This window comes from Protomyctophum bolini, assembly GCF_963924005.1.
Source record: "Protomyctophum bolini genome assembly, chromosome: 16".
In the NCBI taxonomy this organism is placed as follows: Eukaryota; Metazoa; Chordata; class Actinopteri; order Myctophiformes; family Myctophidae; genus Protomyctophum; species Protomyctophum bolini.
The window spans coordinates 35,577,805-35,601,986 of NC_137877.1; the positions used below are offsets into that span (position 1 = coordinate 35,577,805).

At 42.1% G+C, this 24,182-nt stretch overlaps 1 protein-coding gene across 3 annotated transcripts in view; it reads right to left on the bottom strand.

Annotated features, from left to right (window-relative positions):
* Positions 1 to 24,182, bottom strand: part of mlphb (melanophilin b) — a 45,475-nt gene that overhangs the window by 11,650 nt on the left and 9,643 nt on the right. For all 3 annotated transcript variants that reach the window (XM_080785158.1, XM_080785159.1, XM_080785157.1), the window contains exons 3-8: positions 13,971 to 14,192; positions 13,198 to 13,331; positions 9,717 to 9,758; positions 7,407 to 7,471; positions 2,367 to 2,541; positions 1,431 to 1,669 (exon numbers count right to left, since the gene is read on the bottom strand). In XM_080785158.1, coding sequence (XP_080641284.1) covers positions 1,431 to 1,669; positions 2,367 to 2,541; positions 7,407 to 7,471; positions 9,717 to 9,758; positions 13,198 to 13,331; positions 13,971 to 14,192 — 877 coding nt within the window. The remainder of the gene's footprint in view (positions 1 to 1,430; positions 1,670 to 2,366; positions 2,542 to 7,406; positions 7,472 to 9,716; positions 9,759 to 13,197; positions 13,332 to 13,970; positions 14,193 to 24,182) is intronic.

The following is a 24,182-nucleotide window of genomic DNA, read 5'->3' on the forward strand; positions in this document are numbered from 1 at the left end:
GTATCAGATTATATTGTTTACAAGAAGCAAGAAAATACTTATTATTCTGGGGGTTTTGCCTTTCATATTCAACATGTTTCTTTTTCTTAAGTGTGCATACAAAATAGATGCTCCTGCCTCCTGTCTAAAATGCCTCATAATACAGTGGATATTAGATTTGACGGGACACAATATTGTTTCCTTGCTTTCACAGAGACAACACAATCGCTCAGATTTCACACCTGCTCGCTAATGAGACAGAAGTCCACAAGCAAGCAGCCTCGCAGAGAACATTCCCTTGTGTCACAGCTATCCTCGATGTCAGACAAGGCATATCTGTCTGGTCTGTCTATATACAAGTGGTGGACAGACAGTATCTTTGAGGTCTGCCTAACCACCACTCCAATGACTGGCCGCGTGTGTATGAGTATGTCTGTCTGTTTGGAGTACGAACAGCTGCAATACCGCTAGGTGACCTAAAGTGGCACTGTTGAGCATTCACACTGAGCACTATAACTATAACTGCAGCCAGCCAGCGGTGTTACATTTATGGATACCTGAATATGAAATATGTCAGTACAGTAATGCAATGATATTAAAAGCAAAATCTACTTTGTAATTTATTCTTTGGAATACTTAAGACTTTAGTATGTAGGCTACTCCAGTACTCAAGCACAACTTTCACTTGTAGTGAGTAATATATGACTAGGTGTATACTATAGTTAGTACTAAGTACTGTGGTTGAGTACTTTATCCACCACTGTCCGCTTTACCCCTATCACGCAGCTGGTCTGTGACAAATTTAGCACAGCACTCAATATTGAAAGGTGGCAGTCAGCCGGGAGCCAGCTGGGTGCGATAATATCAGGGCTTTTATACCATGACAGGCGAAAATCATCTGGCTAAATCACTTCCTGTGTTCCTAATTCTCTCCTATTAGGTCTAATCTTGAGGAAGTACTGTACAAAGGGTGTGTTTGATTTAAATCTAACGTTATCCAAAATAATTTTTTTGAAGATTTAGCCAAACTGCGGAAATCACACCACTGCGCATTCCACACATTATGTACGTCACTGGGATGACGTTAAGAAATGAAAAAATAACTCCTGGAGGGTCAGCAAGTGTAATTACAGTACATGCAATTACGTGTAATTCATGTAATGAATGAAGTGATGAACTAAAGTGATGGTACACAACACAGATCATGTTTCATCAGTGGGTTTCCAGAGATGTATGATAATGAAAATACATGAATAGAAACTGATGCAATGTGTGTATGAGATCTCTGAACTGCCAGCACTGTACTCAGTAAGGTAACCCATAGCGACTACACAGTGTGTGTACGTGTGTGTGTGCGTGTGTGTGTGTGTGTGTGTGTGTGTGTGTGTGTGTGCGTGCATGTGTGCGTGCGTGCATAAAGGTATGTGAGTACGGTATTATAAGTACTCTACCTCTGGTGGTTGCAGGGCCTGTGAGTTCAGACTCTCGTGGCTCTGCAGGCGAGAGTGGTTCTGATAAAGCGGGTAGCGAAGATACTCGTCCTCGTCCATCTCAAATTCATCTGGGCCCGGCAGGTAGCTGCTGTGGCGATGACCCCCGGCACTACCACTGCCATACGAGGACTGACTGAGCCGAGAGAGCGAGCGAGTCCTCATATATGGTTTGTCCGAGTACACTAGCATTATATCGTCTGTGTATAGAGACAGAATCAGAACCAATTAACTTGTTACATCACAGTTTTACAGGTGTATTCCATGAGATAGATAGACAACGCATCACTGAGCCCGTTCTTGGCCAATAGCACGTTAGCGACGGGTCACACTTTCAATGCTGGTCAAAATGGTTAAGCAGTGTCAATAAATATATTTGCTGTAGCACGTAAGCGAACACAGCAAAAGCTGATTCTGACCGTTTATGACATCAGGAAAACTCATGCGGTTTCATTTTTAATAATACATTTCAACGTTGTCTTGTTTTGACTAGTTTGGGTGGAAAGAAGATCCGGTATGCCTACAAAACGATCTGATTGGTCCAAATCTGTACACCCACTCCTGAAGTGTATTATTGGAATGCCGTTGGATGTAAACAAACATATTTGATCGCTTGTCGCTAAAAACCATGCACAATGGACGTGTTTGAGGGAGACACTTTAGGAGAAATGTCTGCGAGGCTGCAGCTGGGTGCATCTCAAACAGCGTGGCGACTCGTTTACAAACGAGAGTGGGGCACACCGCAGAACCGCTTCACTCTCCAACCAAAATAGTTCTAGTTCGTCTTAAATCTATCAAAAGACGAAAATAAAACGGCGTGAGTTTTCATGAGTGACGTGTGAGTGCTTGTGTTTGTACATGTGTGACGATAGTTCTCATGGACACATATTTATTTACCAGTACGTGGTGGAGCCATGGCAAGGCTCAATCTGTGGTTGTAGTGGCGTTGGTTGTTGGGGTTGTACTCTCCATGCTTATCCTCTATGATCTGGTTGAACATGCATGTCATTTCAGCCTCTGTCATATGCGGCTCACTCACATCGCTCTCCATCACGTCATGGTAGCCTGGAACCTATATGGAGGAAAGAAGTATCCATCAGCACTGCTGACAGATCAGAACAACATGCCTAAAGCTGGATTTACAATTACAGTATAGTTGTGAGCTGGTGTCATACACCGAAAATAGCTGAGCTTGTAGATCTGCTGTTTTTGTTATGTCAAAGTAACACCGGTGTGTGCATTGCAAGTTTGCAACTAGTTATGAATCACCATTTAGTTGTATGTATATCATCTATATGTGAACTAAAGACACACACACATGCACAGACAGTGATTTTGTATTTATAGTAGGATTGAGCAACTGCATGGCCTATTTATCGCCTAAATGCTTATCAGAACTGTTTCTGCAACTTAAGTAATTTAATTAATTTGGTGCAATAATATGTTTATAGAACATTATACAACAGGTCGTTTCGAGGAAGCAATCTGATCAGCAATGATTGTGCTGCCTGTACGGAACTCGCCTTTCGTCTCGTTCCAGCTGCAACGCAGGCGTGCCATTAATGACAGTAAAGATGGCTTTGGGCATGGATCATCCAGTCAAGGACCGGAATTATTTTCATAGTGAATAAATTGCATATTAGAACAGAATACTAACACAATAGAGCAGAATTATTTGGAGTTTCTTGGTTTGGATACTCCATGGTGTTTTCTACCTGATACGAACGTCTCCTCATCAACTGCACAGAGTCATCAGGTTCCAGATCGAAATCAAAAGGATGGACCGCGAGCAACTTTCTGGCCTTTTTCATCTTCAGAGAGCAGAGGGACAGAAACACCGTCACCAAGAAAGAGAAGGACAAAGAGAGAGAGAGAGAAACACTGTACCATGATATAGTATAGAAAGATACACCATCACCAAGAGAGAGAAAGAGAGGAGGGGTACGAGGAAAGAGGGAAAGAGAGGCAATGAGAGGGAATTAAATAAGGAAGTGAAGACACAGAAGAGAAGAGGGAAGGGAAATAATGAAAGTCGAAGACCAGCCATAACTACATAAACCTTTCTTCCTTTGCAGAAAATATCAGATCTTAAAGCTCACAACGTGCAGTGTGAACTTCGGCTATTTTCAGCGAAGGGAGTGAGAACAGAAAAGCTATTAGTAAGTAATCTCTTAAAACAGATTCAGCTCAATTTTTTTTTACCAAATTGGTTCCCATAATAGCTAGTATAGAGCCCTGAGGGACTCCGGTCAACTAATTATAGGGTTTACTTTAAGTAGTTAAAGAAAACACAGCAGAAAAAAGAAAAAAAAAACTATATTGTTAGGGAGGCGAGGAACTGTCAATGGGGCAACAAACAGCATTGTGCAGGGTCGACACAAATATTTTCATTAAATATTAATTCTATTATATTGGAGATCTCGACCTAGGCTATAACTATGAGGTCACCGAGTCTGGTTCTCCAGATGTTACAGATGGTACTGTTGATTTTCTATTTTCAGAGTTAATTGCATTCACCTGGTGTCCAGAGCTGGAACACTAGGCTAAAGATGGGAGATTAAGGAAGATTACGCATACGACCATTCCACCAAAGGGAAAATGTGCATTATCCACATGACTGTACAAAGTTTCCTTTGCACGCCCCAGTTTTCCAAAAGACTGCATATGTGTAGCTCACAGATGTTGTTATAGCAACTTGCATCAACCTACATTTTTGAGGGGTGCTAGCCCCTCCTATGTCCAGCTTTGAGGGTTTGTGTAAACGCAAACATTGAATGCCATTGACAATGAATGGCCAGCTTTGAGAGTTGCAAACATTGAAGATGAAGGTGAGGACGCAAATTGTGATTGGCCGGAATAAGATGATGTATGATGATATTAAAGAGCGCCCCTCACTTCACACTTTTGTTTTTTATGTATCATTAAGCACGATAATTATATACTTTGAATTTCACATCAAAATGACTCATTGAATCATATTGAATGTTGTAATCCATGATAGAGGAACTGTATACATATTATGTGTTATGAGTTTGTTGTGTCTAATGGTGTCTAATTTGAGTAATTCCTCCACCAACCAGGCAACCAATGACCAGGAAGTCAGTGAATTATCTGGTTTTACATGGTCAGTGACTGCTGCACTACTGTATTGTAAACACTAGAGGGCACTGTGTCTAAGTGGAACAATAACAGTGGATATAGCCCAACTGGCTTCCTGGTAATCCTTTCTGTCTTAACCCTGATGAAGGCAGCATGGACGGCTTTAATGTAGGCCTTTTATAAATAAATTAGTGTCTGAGCAATGAGTGTGCAGCAACACTTTCCCCCCCTTTTTATTTTTTTTACCTTAGATAGAGTTTTGAATGGTTTTCAAAGTCACAATTAAGCAGACACAAAGCAAAGGGAAAGTATTTGGAACCCAGCAGAACTCAGAAGTCCACAGCATATAATAGACATGACTATTGAATATAAACATACTGTACAACGTTGCAGTCTGTGGTGTAAACAATAGTAGTCTAGCTTTTATGATGAATTCCAGTGGACTGTTCTTGGCTCTTTAAAAAGCTTGTGACCATAACCAGTCTCATTCAGCTCCTGCCCTAGACGCTTTCATGTGTTATGAATGTACAGTATGACAACCTGGTATTTACCCAGGATGCACTGGGACGGGGTGCGTGTCCGCCAAGCCTAACCTTAACCCTGGCCAGCTGTGTGGAATCATTCCAACTGTTGACGAAAGTCGGCCTGAGCCTGACACCAGAACGGAGATTGATCTTTGACCTGCCAAGACGTGCATCACACTTACAGAAGTGCATCAAGTAAACGCAGCACAATCCTGGATGCAAATTAATGCAACAAATAACGTTTAAAATGACTGTTAAAGGTCAAGTTTTACACTCTAAACTCTCACGATAGTGTACCGTTAGTGGTCAAGTATGTTTGCATATGTTAATGTTTGCAACATATGCAAGCCACCCATTAGTTATGATTTCCTCTTGTAAGTGGTTTTACTGCTGGTGACACATCCAGGTAATGTTTACAATGTTTCCATGTGTGTCTCAGCATGAATTATCCATGAAGAGGTCCAGAGCTGCTACACTTCTCCTGTCTGGCTGTAAATCTGCTTCTGGTTCTGTAGATGTGTGTACAGGGGGTGTCTACCTCCAGCCACACGCTTCTTAGATCTACAGACAGTATGCTATTAGAAAATACCAACAACATGCCCCATAAACATTTTCTCAGTGTGCAGGGTTCAATCTGTCAAAGAAAATCAGACCTGTCTGAAGTGAGTGGTGCAGCAGTGACACTTGGTGGTCAACAAATGCTCTTGCGCCTGGTAGTCTGTTCTGTGCTTTTACACTAAAACTTCCCATCACGCACCAGTGCACAGTGTGAAGCTCAACAGATATTGCTGTTCCTTGGAGTGGCTGCACCACTCAAAAACTACAGCTATTCTCCCCTCTGCCAATAGGGGCCACTAGGCGCAATGCCCTCGTAAACTATTCAAGAACCAAGCCTGGGTATTGTAGGCTCAGGCAGCAAAGTATTGCATGTAATCAAAAGGGACATACCTGTAGACATAGATAGGGACAGACATTGCTGCATGGTCAGTGGAGTTGCTGCACCAGCACCACTCAAAAAGTCTTAACCACTTAAGCACTAGTCACTTTAAAGCGAAGATGAAAGAATGCTCATGTGAACACACCACGTGCACTGCAGTACATGGCCTGGCTTAGAGATCTGGACAGTGGACACCATGACAACCAATCACACTCACTAGATCTCTGAGGTTCACTAAACATTGTTCAGGATGAGGACCCTGTCAGAAGTTTCTTGGCATCAGTGCATGCAACACAGCCAATGGTTGGTGAAGACTCAAGACAGACTGCTGCTCTGCCTCCGTTTACGTGGCTGCGGAAGTGGAAACTTCTAACTTAATAAATATTGTTGAGTTTGCTTATGAGTGGGATAATGTATAGTGGCAATACATACAGTAGGTTTATTAAACATTATGTAAATCAGAGACAGTTAACCACTTACCTGGCATCCCTATTTTGGGCACGTAATTACAGGAGAATAAGACTATTTTAGAAAATGTCCAAGACTTCCAGAACATTAACCCTCAAAATTAATTCACACAGATCAGAAAATGTCACTATTTGTTGTATGATGATTGAACTATAGGCTACAGTATAGGCTTAGGAAGTATTTATCAGCAGGTGGAATTATCAATCAAAATTCATTCTGCCGTCTCCATCTGTATCACAGAGGATGCCAATTGAAAGAACAAAAATAAAAAGATCTGCACAGTCGAGGTCTTCACGGGTCCACCCAAAAATACACTCGAGACACAAGGTCAGTTATATAATAAAATTATGGTCAATTCGGTTCAAATTCTATTACCATGGGTCCTGGGTCTGTTTAGCATTATGTGTAGACCCATGCTCAGCGTTATAAATCAGGAGTGAAACGCATGAAGTGCTGTGTAACTTGCATGATGATTAGGCTGACCTACAATCAGATTACTGCAGCAAAATAAGGAGGGGGGGAAATGTTGGGCTGTGCAGCCGTGCCAGGCTGCCAGGCCTGCTGAATTTGGAGAGCACAACAAACATATGCATAATCAATTAATCATGCATTCCTTCTTCAGCGAGGTGAAAACATTAAATTGAATTAGTCTCTCATTGTGCAGCTATGTACTGTAGCTGCTAGATTCCATGGAGTAGTCAATCATCGGCCTATTGTTAGATTAGCATTACTGGTAGAATGGTAGAATAGGGGCCACTAGGTCTAGGCGCAATGCCCTCGTAAACTATTCCAAGAAACAAGCCTGGGTATTGTAGATGGAATCAAAAGGTTTTTAAGTTGATCAACAAAGTTCATGTCACACAGTGATGAAACATTTCCAAACATTCTTTAAGGTGTGCAGTGCAGTACCCCTTTGTAGTGTTGTCCATCCGCGGCATCCATGTTGTTGTAGCTTGTGTCCTCATATCCGTCCACTAAGGAAGAAAAAATATGTTAATGGAAGGCTTTAAAGAGACACATAATAATAATAATAATAATAATTATTATTATTATTATTATTACTACTACAACATAGCCAGTGTTCGCTACTCGTTACTCAAGCCCATTCTGGCACTATTAATACATATTTTGTACAAATACAGTCCTAGTGTGTGCATGGGGTGCTAACAATGGCAGCGTGTGTAAGGATCTTCACAGCCTCTACTTATGGGTATTTCAGACGCTTGCTTACAGAATAGCTTCCATAACAAGAAGCATCAAATCAAATGTTTTATATTTCTATCTGGCGCGGAGCTACACATACCACAAGAGATAGGGAACAGAAACACTGTGTTTGTCAGTCCACTTTTATGAGTGTGTTTATGAGCCAGCCTCATTTCTCCACTACATTCTGATCCACTTTATTGAATTAAGGAGACGCAGGATGGGAGGGCGAGCTAGACTGGAAGTGAGAACAACAGATCACAGAGAGAGAGAAAGAGAGAGAGGGAGAGACAGAGAGAAAGAAAGAGAGAGAGAGAGAGAGAGAGAGAGAGAGTAAGAGAGAGAGAGAGAGAGAGAGAGAGAGAGAGAGAGGATCAGAAACAGAAAACATAAGGAACAGCGTTTCAGCTTTTCAGAAAAGTCATAGGGTTGAAATCTGAAGGTTAACAGAGCCGTGTTTCTCAGCGGTTGGGCTGTGACCCAAGACTGGGTTGCACATTCTTACCATTAGAGGAGATACAAGGTTCCACCATTTAATAAGGTTAGACTATGTTGAAGGGCCTCATTGTGTATTGTGATTGCGATTATTACTGGTTGTTAACTGTACAGTAACTGTACTGTTTTGTTTGTTCAGTACTGTACACTACACTCTTGTTCTACTAATGATGCACAACACATTTCAGACAATAAAGAATCAATCAATGCACAGGCGCGCATGCGCACACACACACACACACACACACACACACACACACACACAGCAAGCAAATGCTGACGAATAGCAAATCTCACTGACTCGGTGACTAAAACTTCCCTTAACCTTCTTTTACTACCCCTCCCCTGCATGGCATGCCTCCAGACCCCAGCTAAGCATGCCAGGCTAATGCCAGCCTAGCTAATGCCAGCCTAGCCACAGCCACCTGGCAGGGTCCAGAACCTCTGTACCCACCAGAGCTACAAACGTTTTAGAGGTTTAATGTTCTCATCAATAAAAGACTTCAGTAATGGGAACAACTAACTCCTATAATCATGAGTCTCTGTGTTTGACTGGATTGCTGTGTTCCTACAATGACCATAATGGTTTGGTGCACTGCCTCTCTTTGTGGAGAGGGGGGAGGCTGCGTGGAGGTGTGACACTGACACATTTTCATGACAAATTTTGGTCATGAAGATCCCCCATGAAAGTGTTTTTTGTGTCCTAAACAACATTAAAAACCCATTCCTGACGGGAACCCCTTTTGGTGTTCTAACCCTTCTGGACGGAAACCCCTCTTGGGGTTCTGTATAGTATGTACAGTATTAAAAAATTAAAAAACTTTGATGCTGCTATATAAATAATTGAAGTTTTTCAGAAAGCTTAGGTCAGGATTTAGAGGGCTTTTTAGAATCGTCCAAAATGGGTTAAAATAGGATCTGGTTGAAAAAGGGGTGAAGTGGCCTTTTCAGACGGGGAGCGACTGATGCGGAGAGAGGCGATTACGCAAGTGTATTTTCACGTGCTCGTTTGTGCACTCATTTTGTCATTTTAACCATCCTAGATAAACCGAAAAACACGGTATCACGTATTAGGAGGGCATTCATCAGAAAAAAGGACGGGTGTTTTCAATTAATCTAACATGGTTAAAATGGAGTTTGAAGTTTGTATTGGAAGGGGATGTGGGAGCTAAAAATGAATATCAAATATCTAAATACTGAATCGAGCAACATAAAAACAGTCTGGGATGTTCACAAAAGCCTGAGTAGATGAAAATAAAATTAACAAAAGTTTTTTTGAAAGTGAAATATCCCTTTAAGACCTGAGGCTGATTCTACAACCGCCTTCTAAAAACAATAGTTCTAAAAATATTTCGTATCAAGGACCCCCACATTGATATTTATATACCGTATTTGGCCCCCATCTGAAAATGTTTTGTGCCACTTTCAAATGGTTTAAAAAACGTTAGAAGCAGCAAATAAGAGTTTACAAATGGAACATTGGAGTAGTCTGTAGAGATGGTTGTAAAGTTGTGAACCTACCACTGGTCTCTGGGATGCTCGATGTATCATATTCATTGGGTTCTGTAAAACACATAGAAGACATCATGAGACCACCACCACCACCACCATCATCATCATCATCATCATCATCATCATCATCATCATCATCATCATGGCAGCCTCGAACACGGATCCGTTCTCCTCATCCATTAATTTGCACCTTTTGCACTAGCTGAGCATTAATGACACACTCACTACTCTGAGGAGCCCCGGTGTTACTACTTTACATTGCTGCCATGCTAAAGATTTGTTCGAGGGGCGATAGCCCCTCCTATGTCCAGCTTTTGGTGTATGTGCTAACACAAACATTAAATCCCATCGACAATGAATGGACAATATTGAGTGTTCGCGTAAACACAAACCTTGCGTAATACAAACAAGGCGAAGGTGAGGACGCAAATTCTGATTGGCCGAAACGAGATGATGTATGATGATGTACGATGATAAGATCGCCCCTCACTTCACACAGGTGTGATTTTTGAAATTACTCCTACAGATTTTGTCCAGACATCACACAAATCGGTACAAATTACATATAGTTACTGTCATTTTTTGACTGATATGATCTATTTTATTTTACTCAAGGTTCAATGGGGCAGGGTAGAGTATCTGTGCGCCAGTTGTGGTGGGCCAGTCTGTGCAAAATGAGCACACATACAGTGTGCTCACATAGGATGTCAAAAGTATGGCTCACATAAATCTACACATTTGAAGTTGAACCACATCATAGTACACTTATACGTACATATATCATGTACATATGAGGTTTACAAATGAACCTCTGCGCTCTCTCTCTCTCTCTCTCTCTCTCTCTCTCTCTCTCACTCTTTTCCACTCTCGCCCCTCCCCGTCACCCTCCTTAATTCTCTCACTTACTCCCTGTTCTTCTGCCTTATCAGTCTCTCTCTCTCTCTCTCTCTCTCTCCCCCTCTCTCTCTATATCTCCCTCCATCTCTCTCCCTCCCTCCCCTCTATCTCCATTGCAAAGAATTAGAGACATGTGATTGGATGATCACATGGCCCCACGGGCCCCAGTAAACCGCCCGTCTCACTCCGAGTCCCTTCCCACAATCCTCCAGGGTGACTCAGTGTAAACGGTACCAGGAGCCTCTTATAAACGCATTGATCTCATGATGATGTATGCATTGTGAACTCACTTGGCAACCCGCTGTGTTATGCTGCAACTGCATAGTTACAGTTATGCTGTATATCATCGCTGTCAGGCAGGAACCTCTCATGTCCACATTTTATGCTTTTTTTTCATAATTGAATGTCCTACTTTGTCATACAGTGTCACACAAAAGTAGCAGAAATTGCCAGTAAGACCTGCGTGCACGCATCCGCCTGGGTGACAGCAGACTGACGGCAACAATATTAAGGTGCATTTTGAATCAGAACAACTATATTGAGCCACAAACAGGACATAACAGTCACATCCAGCGGTGGACAGTAACAAAGTACCTTTACTTGAGTACTGCACTTACAGTAAGTCAATTCTTTGAGTAGCCTATTATACTTGTCTATGATACTTGTCTATACTTTGGCTCAAGTACGTTGTCCACCACTGGTCACATCCTAGTAGGAGCTGCTCTCTCTGTTTACAGAATGCCCATGCGCTACCCATCGTATGACAGATGTGTTTTCAGCCTCGGGTGTAGAAGGATGTTATCACTTGTGTTTGAGAGAGGGAGCAGAGCTGCAGCTAACGGGACTTAGATAAATCGTCCATCGTCACCACGTTTGACTTCAAACACGGAACAAACACAAATAGAGCTTTTCCTCACAGCAGCAATAATGTTCACCCGAGGCAACACACAAGTTCCTGAGTACTGCTGGTCACTTGAGGAGTGCTCAGTACACACAGCTGGGGGAGGCGGAAAATCAGAGAAGATGGAAGAGATCTGTTAGATTTGGCAACGTGCTGCTGTGGGCCTTACTGTCTGCAAGAAGGGAATACCGTAACGTTTTGAGAAGTCAATGGGCCGGACGTATAGTGCCCTAAGTTTAACCCTCTACGTCTGCAGCATCTGTAAAATGTCTTTGGGCTCCACACATAAACTTGGAATGTTTTAATTATTTATATTATTTCTCAGTTTTGTTTATTGTGATTACATTAGGTTATTATATTATGATTTATGAATCACAATACATGTTATGTAGCCCTGCTGCAAAACCAAGCAGTTACAGGTACACTACAGAACAATACTGCTTCTCCGTGAAGCTTTTAATTTACTGTGGATTTCAAGATATGAGGAAAAGCTACAACAGATTTCCAGCACTCTGGGAGCTGGCACGCTGTGGCTCCCTTCTGACCTGATGTCTCCTCTGGGCTAGCAATGGAATGAGAGGAACAGATGGGAGTTCGAAAGAGTAGGCCTCCTCAGATTCACATTCTGACATTCTGACCTTGATATGAAGACATTTTCTAGGATTTTAGTTTACTAAAATCCTAGAAAATGTCTTTACAAGTTGTTTCACTAGAGGACGGTGGCTGAGTCTGCATTCAATTCACACAGTTCCATTAAGAGCCAAGCAAATGTTTTAGTTGACAAAACAGGAAAGTGTTTTGTCACATCCCACACAGACTTAAGCAATTAGTTCAGGGTTTGAGACCAGCAGCCTTCTGGTTTGGACTCAAACTTCTCGTCATAGCGCAATTTGATAGCATAACCATTATACATTTATGCTCTAAACAGGATAGCACATAGCTGTGAAAAAATATTAAAATAATAATAATAATAAGAAGAAGGAGAACTAGAAAAAGTGCCCTTCTGGGCACAGGTCTCCACCAGGAGGATACTAGTGTGTGATGTTTGGTCAAATATTTAGGAGTAATATAAACATTTCTTTGTGTGTGTGTGTGTGTGTGTGTGTGTGTGTGTGTGTGTGTGTGTGTGTGTGCGCGCGCGTGTGTGTGTGTGTGTGTGTGTGTGTGTGAGACATGACTTGGCCTGTTGTAGCGCCACCATGAGGCTGAATTGAAAACTGTCAAGTGGCATTTCTTCCTCAGCCTAGTGGGAATATAACAATTTCACCGCAATCGGTCGCTGTGTTGAGGAGTTGTGGCGATTTGTACAAAATGGGCTACTTAACTTAATAAGCAAATCGTAGCCAATCAGGATTGATTATGAGAAATCAAACAAACCCGTCTTGATCACATATGGAGAGCCGATTTGCGTGAAATTTTGATAAAATCTGAAGTAAAATGTGTTTTACATATGTCGGCCTCCTGGTGGCGCTATGAAGAGCAGATGTGAAAAATTCCAGGCAAAGGTTTTTCCTTTGCAGAGTAAGGCTGCAATCAAGCCAACGGTACCAGAGATTAGCTGGTCACAGACAGCTGGACGGACGGACGGACACACGGACGGACGGACACACGGATGGACAGAGTACAAAACATACTCTCTCCCCATGCCTTCGGCCTGGTGGAGACAATAATAAGAAATGTTGGTGTTCCTACCGTCATGCTGCGAGGTACTGTGTTCTCCATTCAGCCTCTTGAAGAGTGATCGCATGACCTTAGCACTGCCAAAGCGTTTGAAACGTGCACGCACATTCTCGTGGTACCACTCCAATGTGCCGATCTTCAGGACCCTGTAGAGAGGAGAGGTGATCAAAAGGAAGAAGAAGAACAGAAGAGCAGAAGAACTGTAATTTGGATGTCACAGATTTGATAGTTATCGATAGATGTCTAGTCAACATCTTTAGATGTCTAGTCAACATCGTTGACTAGAAATGTCTAGTCAAATAGATGTCAAGTCAAATAGATGTCTACAGTAGTCAACATCTTTGAGTAATAAATGAAACTACATAGAAACTACATAGTGTACTCAAGTACACTATGTACTTGAGTACATTATGATCTGTATGAGTAAGAAGTCAGCTAAAATGCCTAAAATGTTAGACAACGTACTGCTCACACTGGGAACACAAACAGCCGTTGAACTATCCCTGAACATCTGCTTTTGCGTGCAGCCAGAGCCAGATCCTCTGGGGCTGGATGATGATCAGACAGCGTATTGTAGATTACATGCATCAGATTCAACTATGCATGTCAATAGCAGATCAGTGCCACATTGCAGCGAATGGGAGCCTTCGACAGTCATCCAAAAGACAATTGTGACAAATAATGATTACAACTTGAAATCTTACGCTACTCATCACTCATAACACACATGCAGCTGACACAGACCAGTATATTAGCGGTGTGCCTGAGCTGCAGGTTTGTCTTACCTTGTCATGCGACAGGGGTCACACACCCAGCCACATTCCTTTTTGTTGTAGCGGCTGCAGGACTTGCAGGTGTACAAGTTGCAGTCCAGACACAGGCGTTTGCTGTTGACCAGGAACTTGAAGGGCTGCAGACAGCGGATACAGTGCGACTCTGCGAGACTGCTCTTCCTGCCCAACAACTCTCTCTTAGTGTCTTCCTTCTCGATCTGGGTCTTCAGGTCCCTGAATAAAGACATGGCAGGGAGGAGAAAGCCATGGAACAGTTGTACCACTCACTCTCTTGTGCACAGTATTTATTTATTTATTTGACAGGGACAAAGCGCATTAATCAACATGTCAGTTTTCACATCAATGTAAATGGGCCAGAGTTAGCCGAAGCTAAATTTCATCTGTAGTCCCTGGGCAGGCTCTTAAAAAATGAATGAATGATAAAAAAGAAGAACAAAGTGTAGGGCGCCTGCACACAACACCATGCGTTGATGCCATGTGTGCATATGTGCAAGCACCCAACACCACGTCCATACAAAACACAATACAATACAGATAAAAGAAGGACAAAGTGTAGTGTGCCTGCACACAACACCATGCGTTGATGCCATGTGTGCATATGTGCAAGCACCCAACACTACGTCCATACAAAAACACAATACAGTACAGGAACAGATCGACATGGTACAGGGGACAGAACAACGGCAAGTGAAGTGAGAAATGACACCGGTGATGAATACTAAATAGTGCTGATAGTTAGTTACTCATGATTACAAATTTGAGTTGTTTTTAGCCACCTTTTCAGGTTGGATTTGAAGGTCAGATAGTTGGAGGTCTCTCTTAATTCTGTGGGGAGACTGTTCCAGTGATGGGAGGCTCTAACAGAGAAGACTGTTTTACCAAACACACTACGTCTGATTGGCACTTTACAGTCCCCTCTGGTAGTTGCCCTTGTTGTTCTGTCACCACTGTCCGTTCGATCTATGAACTGTTTCAGTGGTGGAGGTGCAAGTCCATTTAAGATCTTAAAGATGAGGCAGGCATCTGCAAAGTGTTTAAAGCCGTCAAAATTAAATAAATTGTACTTTTTAACTATATGGCAGTGGTGGTAACGGTTGGGCTTTTGATCCAGTGTTTTTAATGTCTGTTTGTAAAGTGATTCTATGGGTTTTAAAGTTGTCTGATTTGTCTGTGACCAGGTTGTGAAACAGTAGGTTATGTGTGAAAAAAATCATAGCATGCATGAAGAGTTTGGCTGCATCGGTTGTTAGATATGGTCTTATGTGTCTGAAATTGGATAAATTGAATTTGATTTTATTGGCTACATTTTTAACATGCTTTTTAAATGTCAAGTTTGAGTCTAGTGTGATTCCAAGATATTTAAATTCTGATACTACCTGAATACTACTACCTTCAATAAGAATGTCAGTGTCAGGGTCTGTGGAGTTCCGTGAAAAAAACATACCAACAGTTTTTTTTGTATTCAGATGCAAGCATGAGTTCCTCAGCCAGTCAGATACATGGACCATGGCTGCAGTTAATTTGTCTGCTGCTATAAATACTTGACCTACAGTATACTAAATACGCACACACATTTGAAATGTTTATTTATGTCCACATAATGAGAAGTACAGGAATACCTTGTTACTGTACAAAGGACATAAACACTGCCAGTGCAGTTTGACAGTGGGAGAGCAGCCAGTTACAACGTGCATGGACGGCAACACACACACACACACACACACACACACACACACACACACACACACACACACTTTTATCAAACAATTGTGACAATGATGTGTGATGGAGGCCGGATATTTTACAGTTGAATAATAAATGTATTTCCACTGAGAATCTAATCACCTTAAATAACCACCAGTAAAGGCTCATACATAGTCTGGATTTACGGTGGTGGGGTGACCACCGAACTACAACATGACGTCACGAGCCGCGGTGAAGAGCAAACGACCGCCACCGCTCCAGCCCTTCTCTCTGTTTTTACTCACCACCGCTCAACGTTATTTCAGCTCCGGTGGTCACCTCACCACCGGAGCGGTGGTCACCTCACCCCCGAAAATCCAGACTATGAATAGGCCTTAAGACGCCCTGAGGGCGAGATGCGAGCACACATCCACCTGGGTGACGGCAGATAGCTGGAAGAGAGCTGCCGCTTTGAAATGGGGGGGTCAAAGTACAACAATTTCTACATATCTAAATTGGCCGGCGGTCCGTCTATATCTATAATATTGCTTGAGGCATAAAGTTAAATAGAGAATAAGTAACACATGGGGCTTCACAGTCAGAGCCTGTACACAATGTACCAACAAACCAAAGAAATTCAAAAGAACACAAACCAAAGAAATTCAAAAGAACAAAGACTCTCCATGCCTGTAGTTATTTTGTTTTCACATCTGGGAAGTGGGAACAAAGCTGAAAAACTGGACCCCAGGCAACAAAAGGCATTCCCTTTTTACTCCCTCTGCCTCCAGGGAATACAAAACTGATATGAACAGACCAAGGGCAAATCCCAACATTGTAGCTATAGGCCCAGGAGACTTTCATTTTTTATTGAAATGTTAATGCCCCTCTCCAATCTGTAAGGAGCATCATAATTCATACACAACATGAATGCGATGATGTTTTATATACAATTTGAAAGTGAGAAATATCCTCAAGAGACCACAATAAACATATAGAAACAGATAGAAAAACATCAAAGCTAAAACATCAAAGCTACAGCTTGCCTGCAAAAAGGATAAGGTGATCGGTAAGAACAGGGGATTAATGTGTCTATTGATGGAAGATGATTGTTCTCACTCCATCCGTATGCAACAGGTGGAAGAAGTTCATGTGTACTAAGCCTCTTTAATCACTTTAACTGCACGTCCGTTACAGTACCATGTTTTACCAGACCCCATTTATGAAAAGTTATTTCAATTCATGCTTTTTATGGTAAATCTCTTATCCCAAACTGGACGATACATTAATGTTATCCTTTAATGCCACTTAATTTAACTTAATTTTTGCAAAACACTTTTTTTTTTACTACTACATATTTTATCCATACATCACGCAAATCGATACACACTATCTCTGTAGTCATGTGATCAACAGGGATCTGTCCGATTTTCCATATTCCATCCTGATTGGCTTTCAAAGTTTGGTCCGTTTTGAACAAAATGCCTCAAATCATGAACGCAGCGTGCAATTTGTATCACATTTTGCACAAACATTCCCTTTAGGCCAAGGACGAAATTTCAAATCAGCCTCATCTTGGTGTTATAACAAGCCAATTTGTGTTTTTTTTTTTTTACAAATAACTGCACCGATATGCGTGAAACTTTGCATGCACACTCCCTAGAGGCCAAGGAAAAACCTTTGACCTGCTTATTTCACATCTGCCTTTTATTGTGCCACCAGGGGAGGCACAATATGTTTTTGTAAAACACATTCTTTTTACAATACTCCTTCAGATTCTGTGCAAAAAGTATCCCACAGTATCTCAATAGTCAGGAGCTGTCCGATATTTCATATTCCATCCTAATTGTCATTTTTGGAACAAATTTAAATGCTTCAAATCATGAATTTGAACATCCAATTGCTGTAAAAGGCGTAAGAAGAAATGGCACCCTTTTCACAATGGCCCACCAGGAGGCCACAATAGACCTATGCTCCATGCCCATGGCAGTTCAGATAAAGTGTAAAGAACGACAGAAGAGACCTCTCAGTTGGCTGTCAATTACAACACATTACATTTTCAGTGTATTTACCTTAAACATTTATGGAAACTGTAACTGAAGTTACTGAACCAGCTCTCTGTACGTCATCCATTTAAATAATATACTAGCTCTAGCTGTCTACTTTACGTCATGCTAAAACTGCGAGACAGGATAAGGTACGACCCAAAAGCAGGACATACAGCCAGAGCCCCAAAACACAAGGGACATGCACTGGGTAAGTGATATGAGGACCAAATACTAGGAACTAGGGATTCAAAATACAAGGAATACACAAGGAACAAGAGAAGAGACACAGGTGACTAACAAGGGTTGTGTTCTTAAGAGAACACAACAGGAAAACAGAACATGACACGGATTGTGACAAGCCTACTCTACACCCAAATCAAAGCCCACAATCATGTATGCATACGTGTGCAGTGTTCTGACACGTTTCTAATGTACAGTAAATGATAATAATGTATGTGTAATCACAATAGTGATGTTTGATGTCATTCAACATGTACGTATGATGTCTTTTCATGTATTTTGCGTATGATGTTCGTATGATCTTATGTTGTTTGTTTCCTTCATGTCATGTTGCTATGGCAACCATCTCACACACACACACACACACACACACACAAATCTGAATGATTTCATCACCAAATATGAGGTTTCATAAAAATTTCCGAAGGCCTTTATGACCCTTTTGTGCCCTGACAATTCAATGGAGCCAAAAAGGTACACAGGCATTTCGTTAAAACACACAGCTCACCACCACTTTAAACACCGGCAACATTGATGCACTATATGAACTATAACTTACACCTTGCACCTTATATTTATTTTCCCTGCACGGTGTTGTGTTGTCTTGTGTCTGTTGTGAAAAGATTATTGAATGCACTCATGTTAATGTCAAAGCAAATTCCTATGTGTGTATACACAATGGCAAATAAAGGTATCTGAATCTGAATCACTGAGAAACTACAAGTCTTTTGTTGCTATACACTAAATCAACTATTTCAACCTTGTTCACACTATTTTTCCAAGAAAACAAAGAAAGGGAAGGACGTATAAGGAGATCAACGCAGGGGTTTTATTCATATAAAACATAAAGAAGCCAGCAGGATTTCTTCAAGTTTGCTCGTCCTCTAACCCGTCTTTTTCTTACAAGGCTCTTGAGAAGGAAAGTGTCCTTTCTTTTGGTGTGGCAAGGACTGCAGCCAGCCCGAACTCCTCAATGAATAGTTGAACACCATAATCAGAAAATAACCCTACAACCAGGACAGATTCAACCACACTCAAACTGTAGTTGACATGCTTTTAAAACGCCAAGCCAAGAAGTCTTTCCAGACCCAACTCTCTCCTCAGTGCTGTGTTGCACCAAACCTCTTGGCAGCTCTGTACACTTATAGAATTTCACAAATGACATTATGACTTTTGAGTTATTTCCATTTCGGTTGGATAACGTTTGTGACTCTGAGACTCTGAACAGTGAAAGCCTCAGGCGGCTCTGTGCTGCAAAATGCTGACAGCAGCAAAAGAGATGTTTGCAATAACAAGCCCCCAAAAAAACGAGTTTGACTAGAGGCCTGTTCAGAATGAGACTGTCATTGTTTATCAAAGGTCATGCTTCTCCAATCATGCCCAGCTCTACGGGATAAAAGGGAGACTTAGTAAGCATCCTCCTCTCTCTTACGTAGAGGGGTTGGGCAGCTGCTGCCCTGTGGTTTAGATGTAGCTACAGTACAACAGTATAAATCTACCAGGCTCTGGAATAGCAAATGGCAGCGACTTGAATATATCATCGCTGTTGCGTGGAAACCTTGTACTGTATGGCCAAAACCGTTACGTTTTCAGGAAATGGAAAAGATAAGTGGCCTTAGTAGAACTGAAGCTGGCTGTCCTAGTCCTGACGGTCAGCTTCATGGCAGGCCCATATAGCATGACTCAGCAATGTTGTGCTGGAAATTACTCAGCAATTTCAGACTGGGAAAGAACTACATAATGTGTGCTCGGGAGGGGCATGAGAGAATTACACTAAGACAAATCAATACACACATTATGATGTCATGACCAAATTAGCGCCTATATTTAGAGATCCTGGGGAGCCGGCGAGAGTGTGTGTTATTATTCGTGTGAAGTGTCCTCTGTTCACAGATGTTTCACAGATGTTATGCTAAAATGGAGAGCTAGTAATTATAACGTTAATTCTAGTTACTGAGCAACAACACCACAGACTAAAGGCAACAAACAACAGTTGAAATGGTTCAGTCATCAGTCTCTCACCAGAGATCAGATGAGAAATCAGGCTAATTTTACTGAATTATTTCTCTTGGGGTGGAGAGCCACATTGTGCACTCACAAAATCTTCACAGTAAAATCCTTAGTGTTATTAAATTTGATTCACACTTGTACAACTGTTTGTACATTCTCACGTACAAATGTAACCAAGTGGACCATTATGCGTCCATTTGGTTAACACTCAGTTAAATGAATAAAGGAATTTACTGTGCATCTTGCGATTGATTTAGTTCAAGACTCACTCTACTGTACACAATGTATCCTATATTTTAAACCTTTACTGTACAACAAAAGGACAGAATTTCTCACACATATTATAGAAATATCATAATAAAGCATTTTGGTTGCAGTACTGCAGCAGTCAGATCCTCTTTATAATGTGATTAAGAGCAGGAATTGCAGTGTCTAGCTGAACAATCCTGCAGGAGCCAGACGTTCACCCAGACTGCTGCTGTCTGCTCCCATACATGGAGATCTGCTCTGAACGCACGCACGCACGCACGCACACACACACACATGCACGCAGAGAGAGAGAGAGAGAGAGAGAGAGAGAGAGAGAGAGAGAGAGAGAGAGAGAGAGAGAGAGAGAGAGAATCTTATAAAACCTAAAACCATATAAAGATAATGGCTTCCGGAGGCCCACAGTTCTATAACATTAAGCATGGTTAAGGTTAAGTTACGGCTTCTTGGTTAAATCTTTGGCCGTAGCAGTTTTTAGAGAGACAGTTACATAAAGCAGGTTCATCCTCAAGTGTAGGAGGAAGCAATTAACTAATATGACTTGACAGGGTCTGACTTCATATCCAGCTGTGAGTCTGTCTATGCTTTTTCAACCAAGCTATTTATTTACCAATAAAAACACATACATCTTATTGCAGTGGAAATGTGCTGCCTTTGGAGGAGACCGTGTTTTCATACAAAAATTATCATTCAGGTTCAGTGACTCCAATGCTGTTGTGTAATCTGTATATAAACCATCATTTTTAAAGGTAACGCCATCATCCTGTCATAAATAACAGTCAGACTCTCCAAACAAACAGCATTCACACTGGCAGGTCTAACACAACCTCCTCCAAGTCTCTCTTAATCACATAGCTGTAATAATAAAAACCACACACTGTACACATCTCCAACTCTTGATTTACTTTGTTGAATCATACTGTACTTGGTAAGACTTGCTGTGCTTCTAAAAGACACATTTGTTACGAATGTTTACAGTTATCATTTTTGTGTGATTTTGAGGTTGATAATGAACTCTGTAGTCTGAATTTTAGCATTTAGCGTTTCACACTGAGGGAAAGCAGGCAGAACATGAGGCACTGATATAAAGAGTATACAGACACTTGTGGATCATCCTCCAAGCAGATAAGTGAAAGCATGCAGGGTTAGTTCTCTGAATATCTGAATCACATTTTCCCAATAGAAGTAGAGAGCGGTCCAGATCACTTAAAAACTCAACATTAGTTATGTGTTTTTCAAAAGGCCAGAAAACAGAAAAATACTTGTCGCACCTTATTTAAATTCATATCATTTTGTTTCTATTTGGATTCTATTTTTGTACAATTGTCTTGTTTACCGGGATCCACCCAACGGTCAATACTATCCCCTCCTTTTTCTGTCTCTTTGGTGTCCAGATTAGGGACAAAAGTGGTTAAGAACCTCAAAGTAAATTAATACGATTTCATTTCATTGCATAACCTAGTAGAGGCCAAGAGAACACAAGACACCCTGAAGCTAATGAGTACTCAAATACGACTTATAACGAGATGTCATCTTCGAGTAATTTACCATTGTGCATTAGTCTAATATCTAAATGTAAATTCAAGTATTTAAGTTTCATGTTAGACTGTAAGCTGAGTACTGCATCCATGTGCTTGTTCCTCCTGCGGTCATGTGTAAATGTTGTACTGACATCGCACCGTGTGTCAAGGTAAAGGTTTCTGATTGGAAATTATGCACAGGAACATGATCCCACAGAGTTATTCTACTGAGGTTAGGAGAGGAAAATGTCCCAAATCATTTTCAAAATAAGTTGTTTTGCCTCCTACCATCCAACATGTCTGTGGCTTGACAGCATCGAGGCGTGACAGTTTTTAAACATGAAACCACATGAGTTCAAAGTCTTCACCATCTATTTATAGATTCCAGAGGCCTTGGACAAAGACAACAGCGACACACTGGCCAAGCAACAAACAATTGGTCCTCCTCTGAAACAGAACACAAACAGCCGACAAAGAACTTTGACCTGGAGACAAAGACCTAGAAAGACTGAAGTTGTCACGATCTGTAACTGTCTGTGCTCTCCAGCTACGGGTGCATGTGTTTGTTTCCAACGTACTAACAGTCCAACAGGCATTAGTCCGACACTCTACCCCAAAACCTAAGCTCACATGGAAGCCACGGGTGAGTTGTAACCGGCAACGCATGTCGGGACGGGAGCCACGGTGAGTTTTAACCGGCCACGCATGCGTCTTAACCGGCAACGCATGTCGGGAGCCACAAGTGAGTCTTAACCAGCCACACATGTGTCAGACTGTTGCATGTGTCAGACTGTTGCAAGTTGGAGCAACGCCTGCGCCCCTCCAGCTACATCCGTCTCGCTGTCCATCTTTCTGTCTCTCTTCTCCAGCCACATTTGTCTCTCTGTCTCTCGTCTCCAGCTACATCTGTCTCTCTGTCTTTATTTTTGTCTCTTCTCTCCAGCCACTCTCTTCTCCAACTAGAGTACATCTGCCTCTCTGTCTCTCATCTCCAGTCACATCTGTCTCTGTCTCTCGTCTCCAGCTACATCTGTCTGTCTTTCTTTCTGTCTCTTCTCTCCAGCCACATTCATCTTTCTCTACTCCAGAGTCACATCTGTATCTTTATTTCTGTCACTGCCTCTCCTCTCTAACCACATCTGTCTCTCTGTCTCTGTTTCTCCTATCCACATTTCATTGAACTCATCAGATGTTCTATTCCCCACTTATGCTTTGAATTTGTTTGTATGTGATGAACCGTTTTCCTGGTCTCAAAGCCTTTTCTGCTTCACCAGTTCAAAAAGGGAGGAGGGAGGGAGGGAGAGAGAGAGAGAGAGAGAGGAAGAGAGAAATCTAAATGAGACAAATGGGAGAAAGAGAGAGAGAGGCTACTGCCATTCTTCTGATCACAAACCTCTAATTATCATCTTGATAGTTTTACATTCCTGTCACAGTACCTCACTATTCACAGTATCTTTTAAGTTCTTATCAAAACATTAAACAAGTTACAATACCATTTGTGGAGTGTGTCAGGTCTCACCTCAGGGGGAGGGGCGAGTTACCATGACAACCAGGCACGCCCACGGCCGTGTCATAGACTCAGTGTACTATCCCAGAGCAATTCTAAATCAGCTGCGCCTCATTCCGCCCGCCGCCCTGGTTAGCAATTAAGGACAGCCGCAGCCTGTCAGCCGCGCCCTTTATAAACAACCTGCGCACCTAGCAGTATCAGATCCCTGCTACACACAGACGCTCGCGCAGCATATGCCGTCCACTCGGCGTTGGATGGCTTGTAGGAGTGGGGCTGGAAGCACACGCAGGAGCGTGTGCCCCCCATAGACAAATATACACGGAGAGCCGCATACATGCTGGAGACCCACCTGGCTCGTATCGGGGACGAGTGCGGAGACGGGACCCTCGTATGGAAACGGCAGCTCAACCGCTCCATAAGGTCGCAGTAAGACAAACCGTTCACTATCTATCACCCGTGTTATTAAGAAGAGGCACTCATAGTGGCAAATGAGCAGCTAAGGATAATAACGAAGATTGTGAATGAAGGAAGTCACCCTGTCGATGCTAAATGAAGACTGTGAATGAAGAGTGTCACCGTGGTGTTGTACACTGAAGATTGTTGAATGAAGATAACCCCGTAGAGACTAATGGAAGCTAGCAGGCTCTAGAAAAAGTGTCACGTCCACCCTGTGAAAGAAGACAGGCCCGTGTTATGTTTATTTCACCCTTTGAAGAGACTTTAAGTTGGCTTGCGCCGCCAGGCCTGGTGAAAGAAGACCGTTAGAAACTAGAGCGCTTACTTGGTGTTAACCCCCTGACTGCCGTTGTCGTACCGACACGGCCACCCAGTAGATAGAGAGAAATGAGAATATAAATGCTTGTGTATCTTCCTGTTGGCCGAGCCTAAGGGGCCCTCCGTACCATCCCCGCCCGGTACCATACCAAGT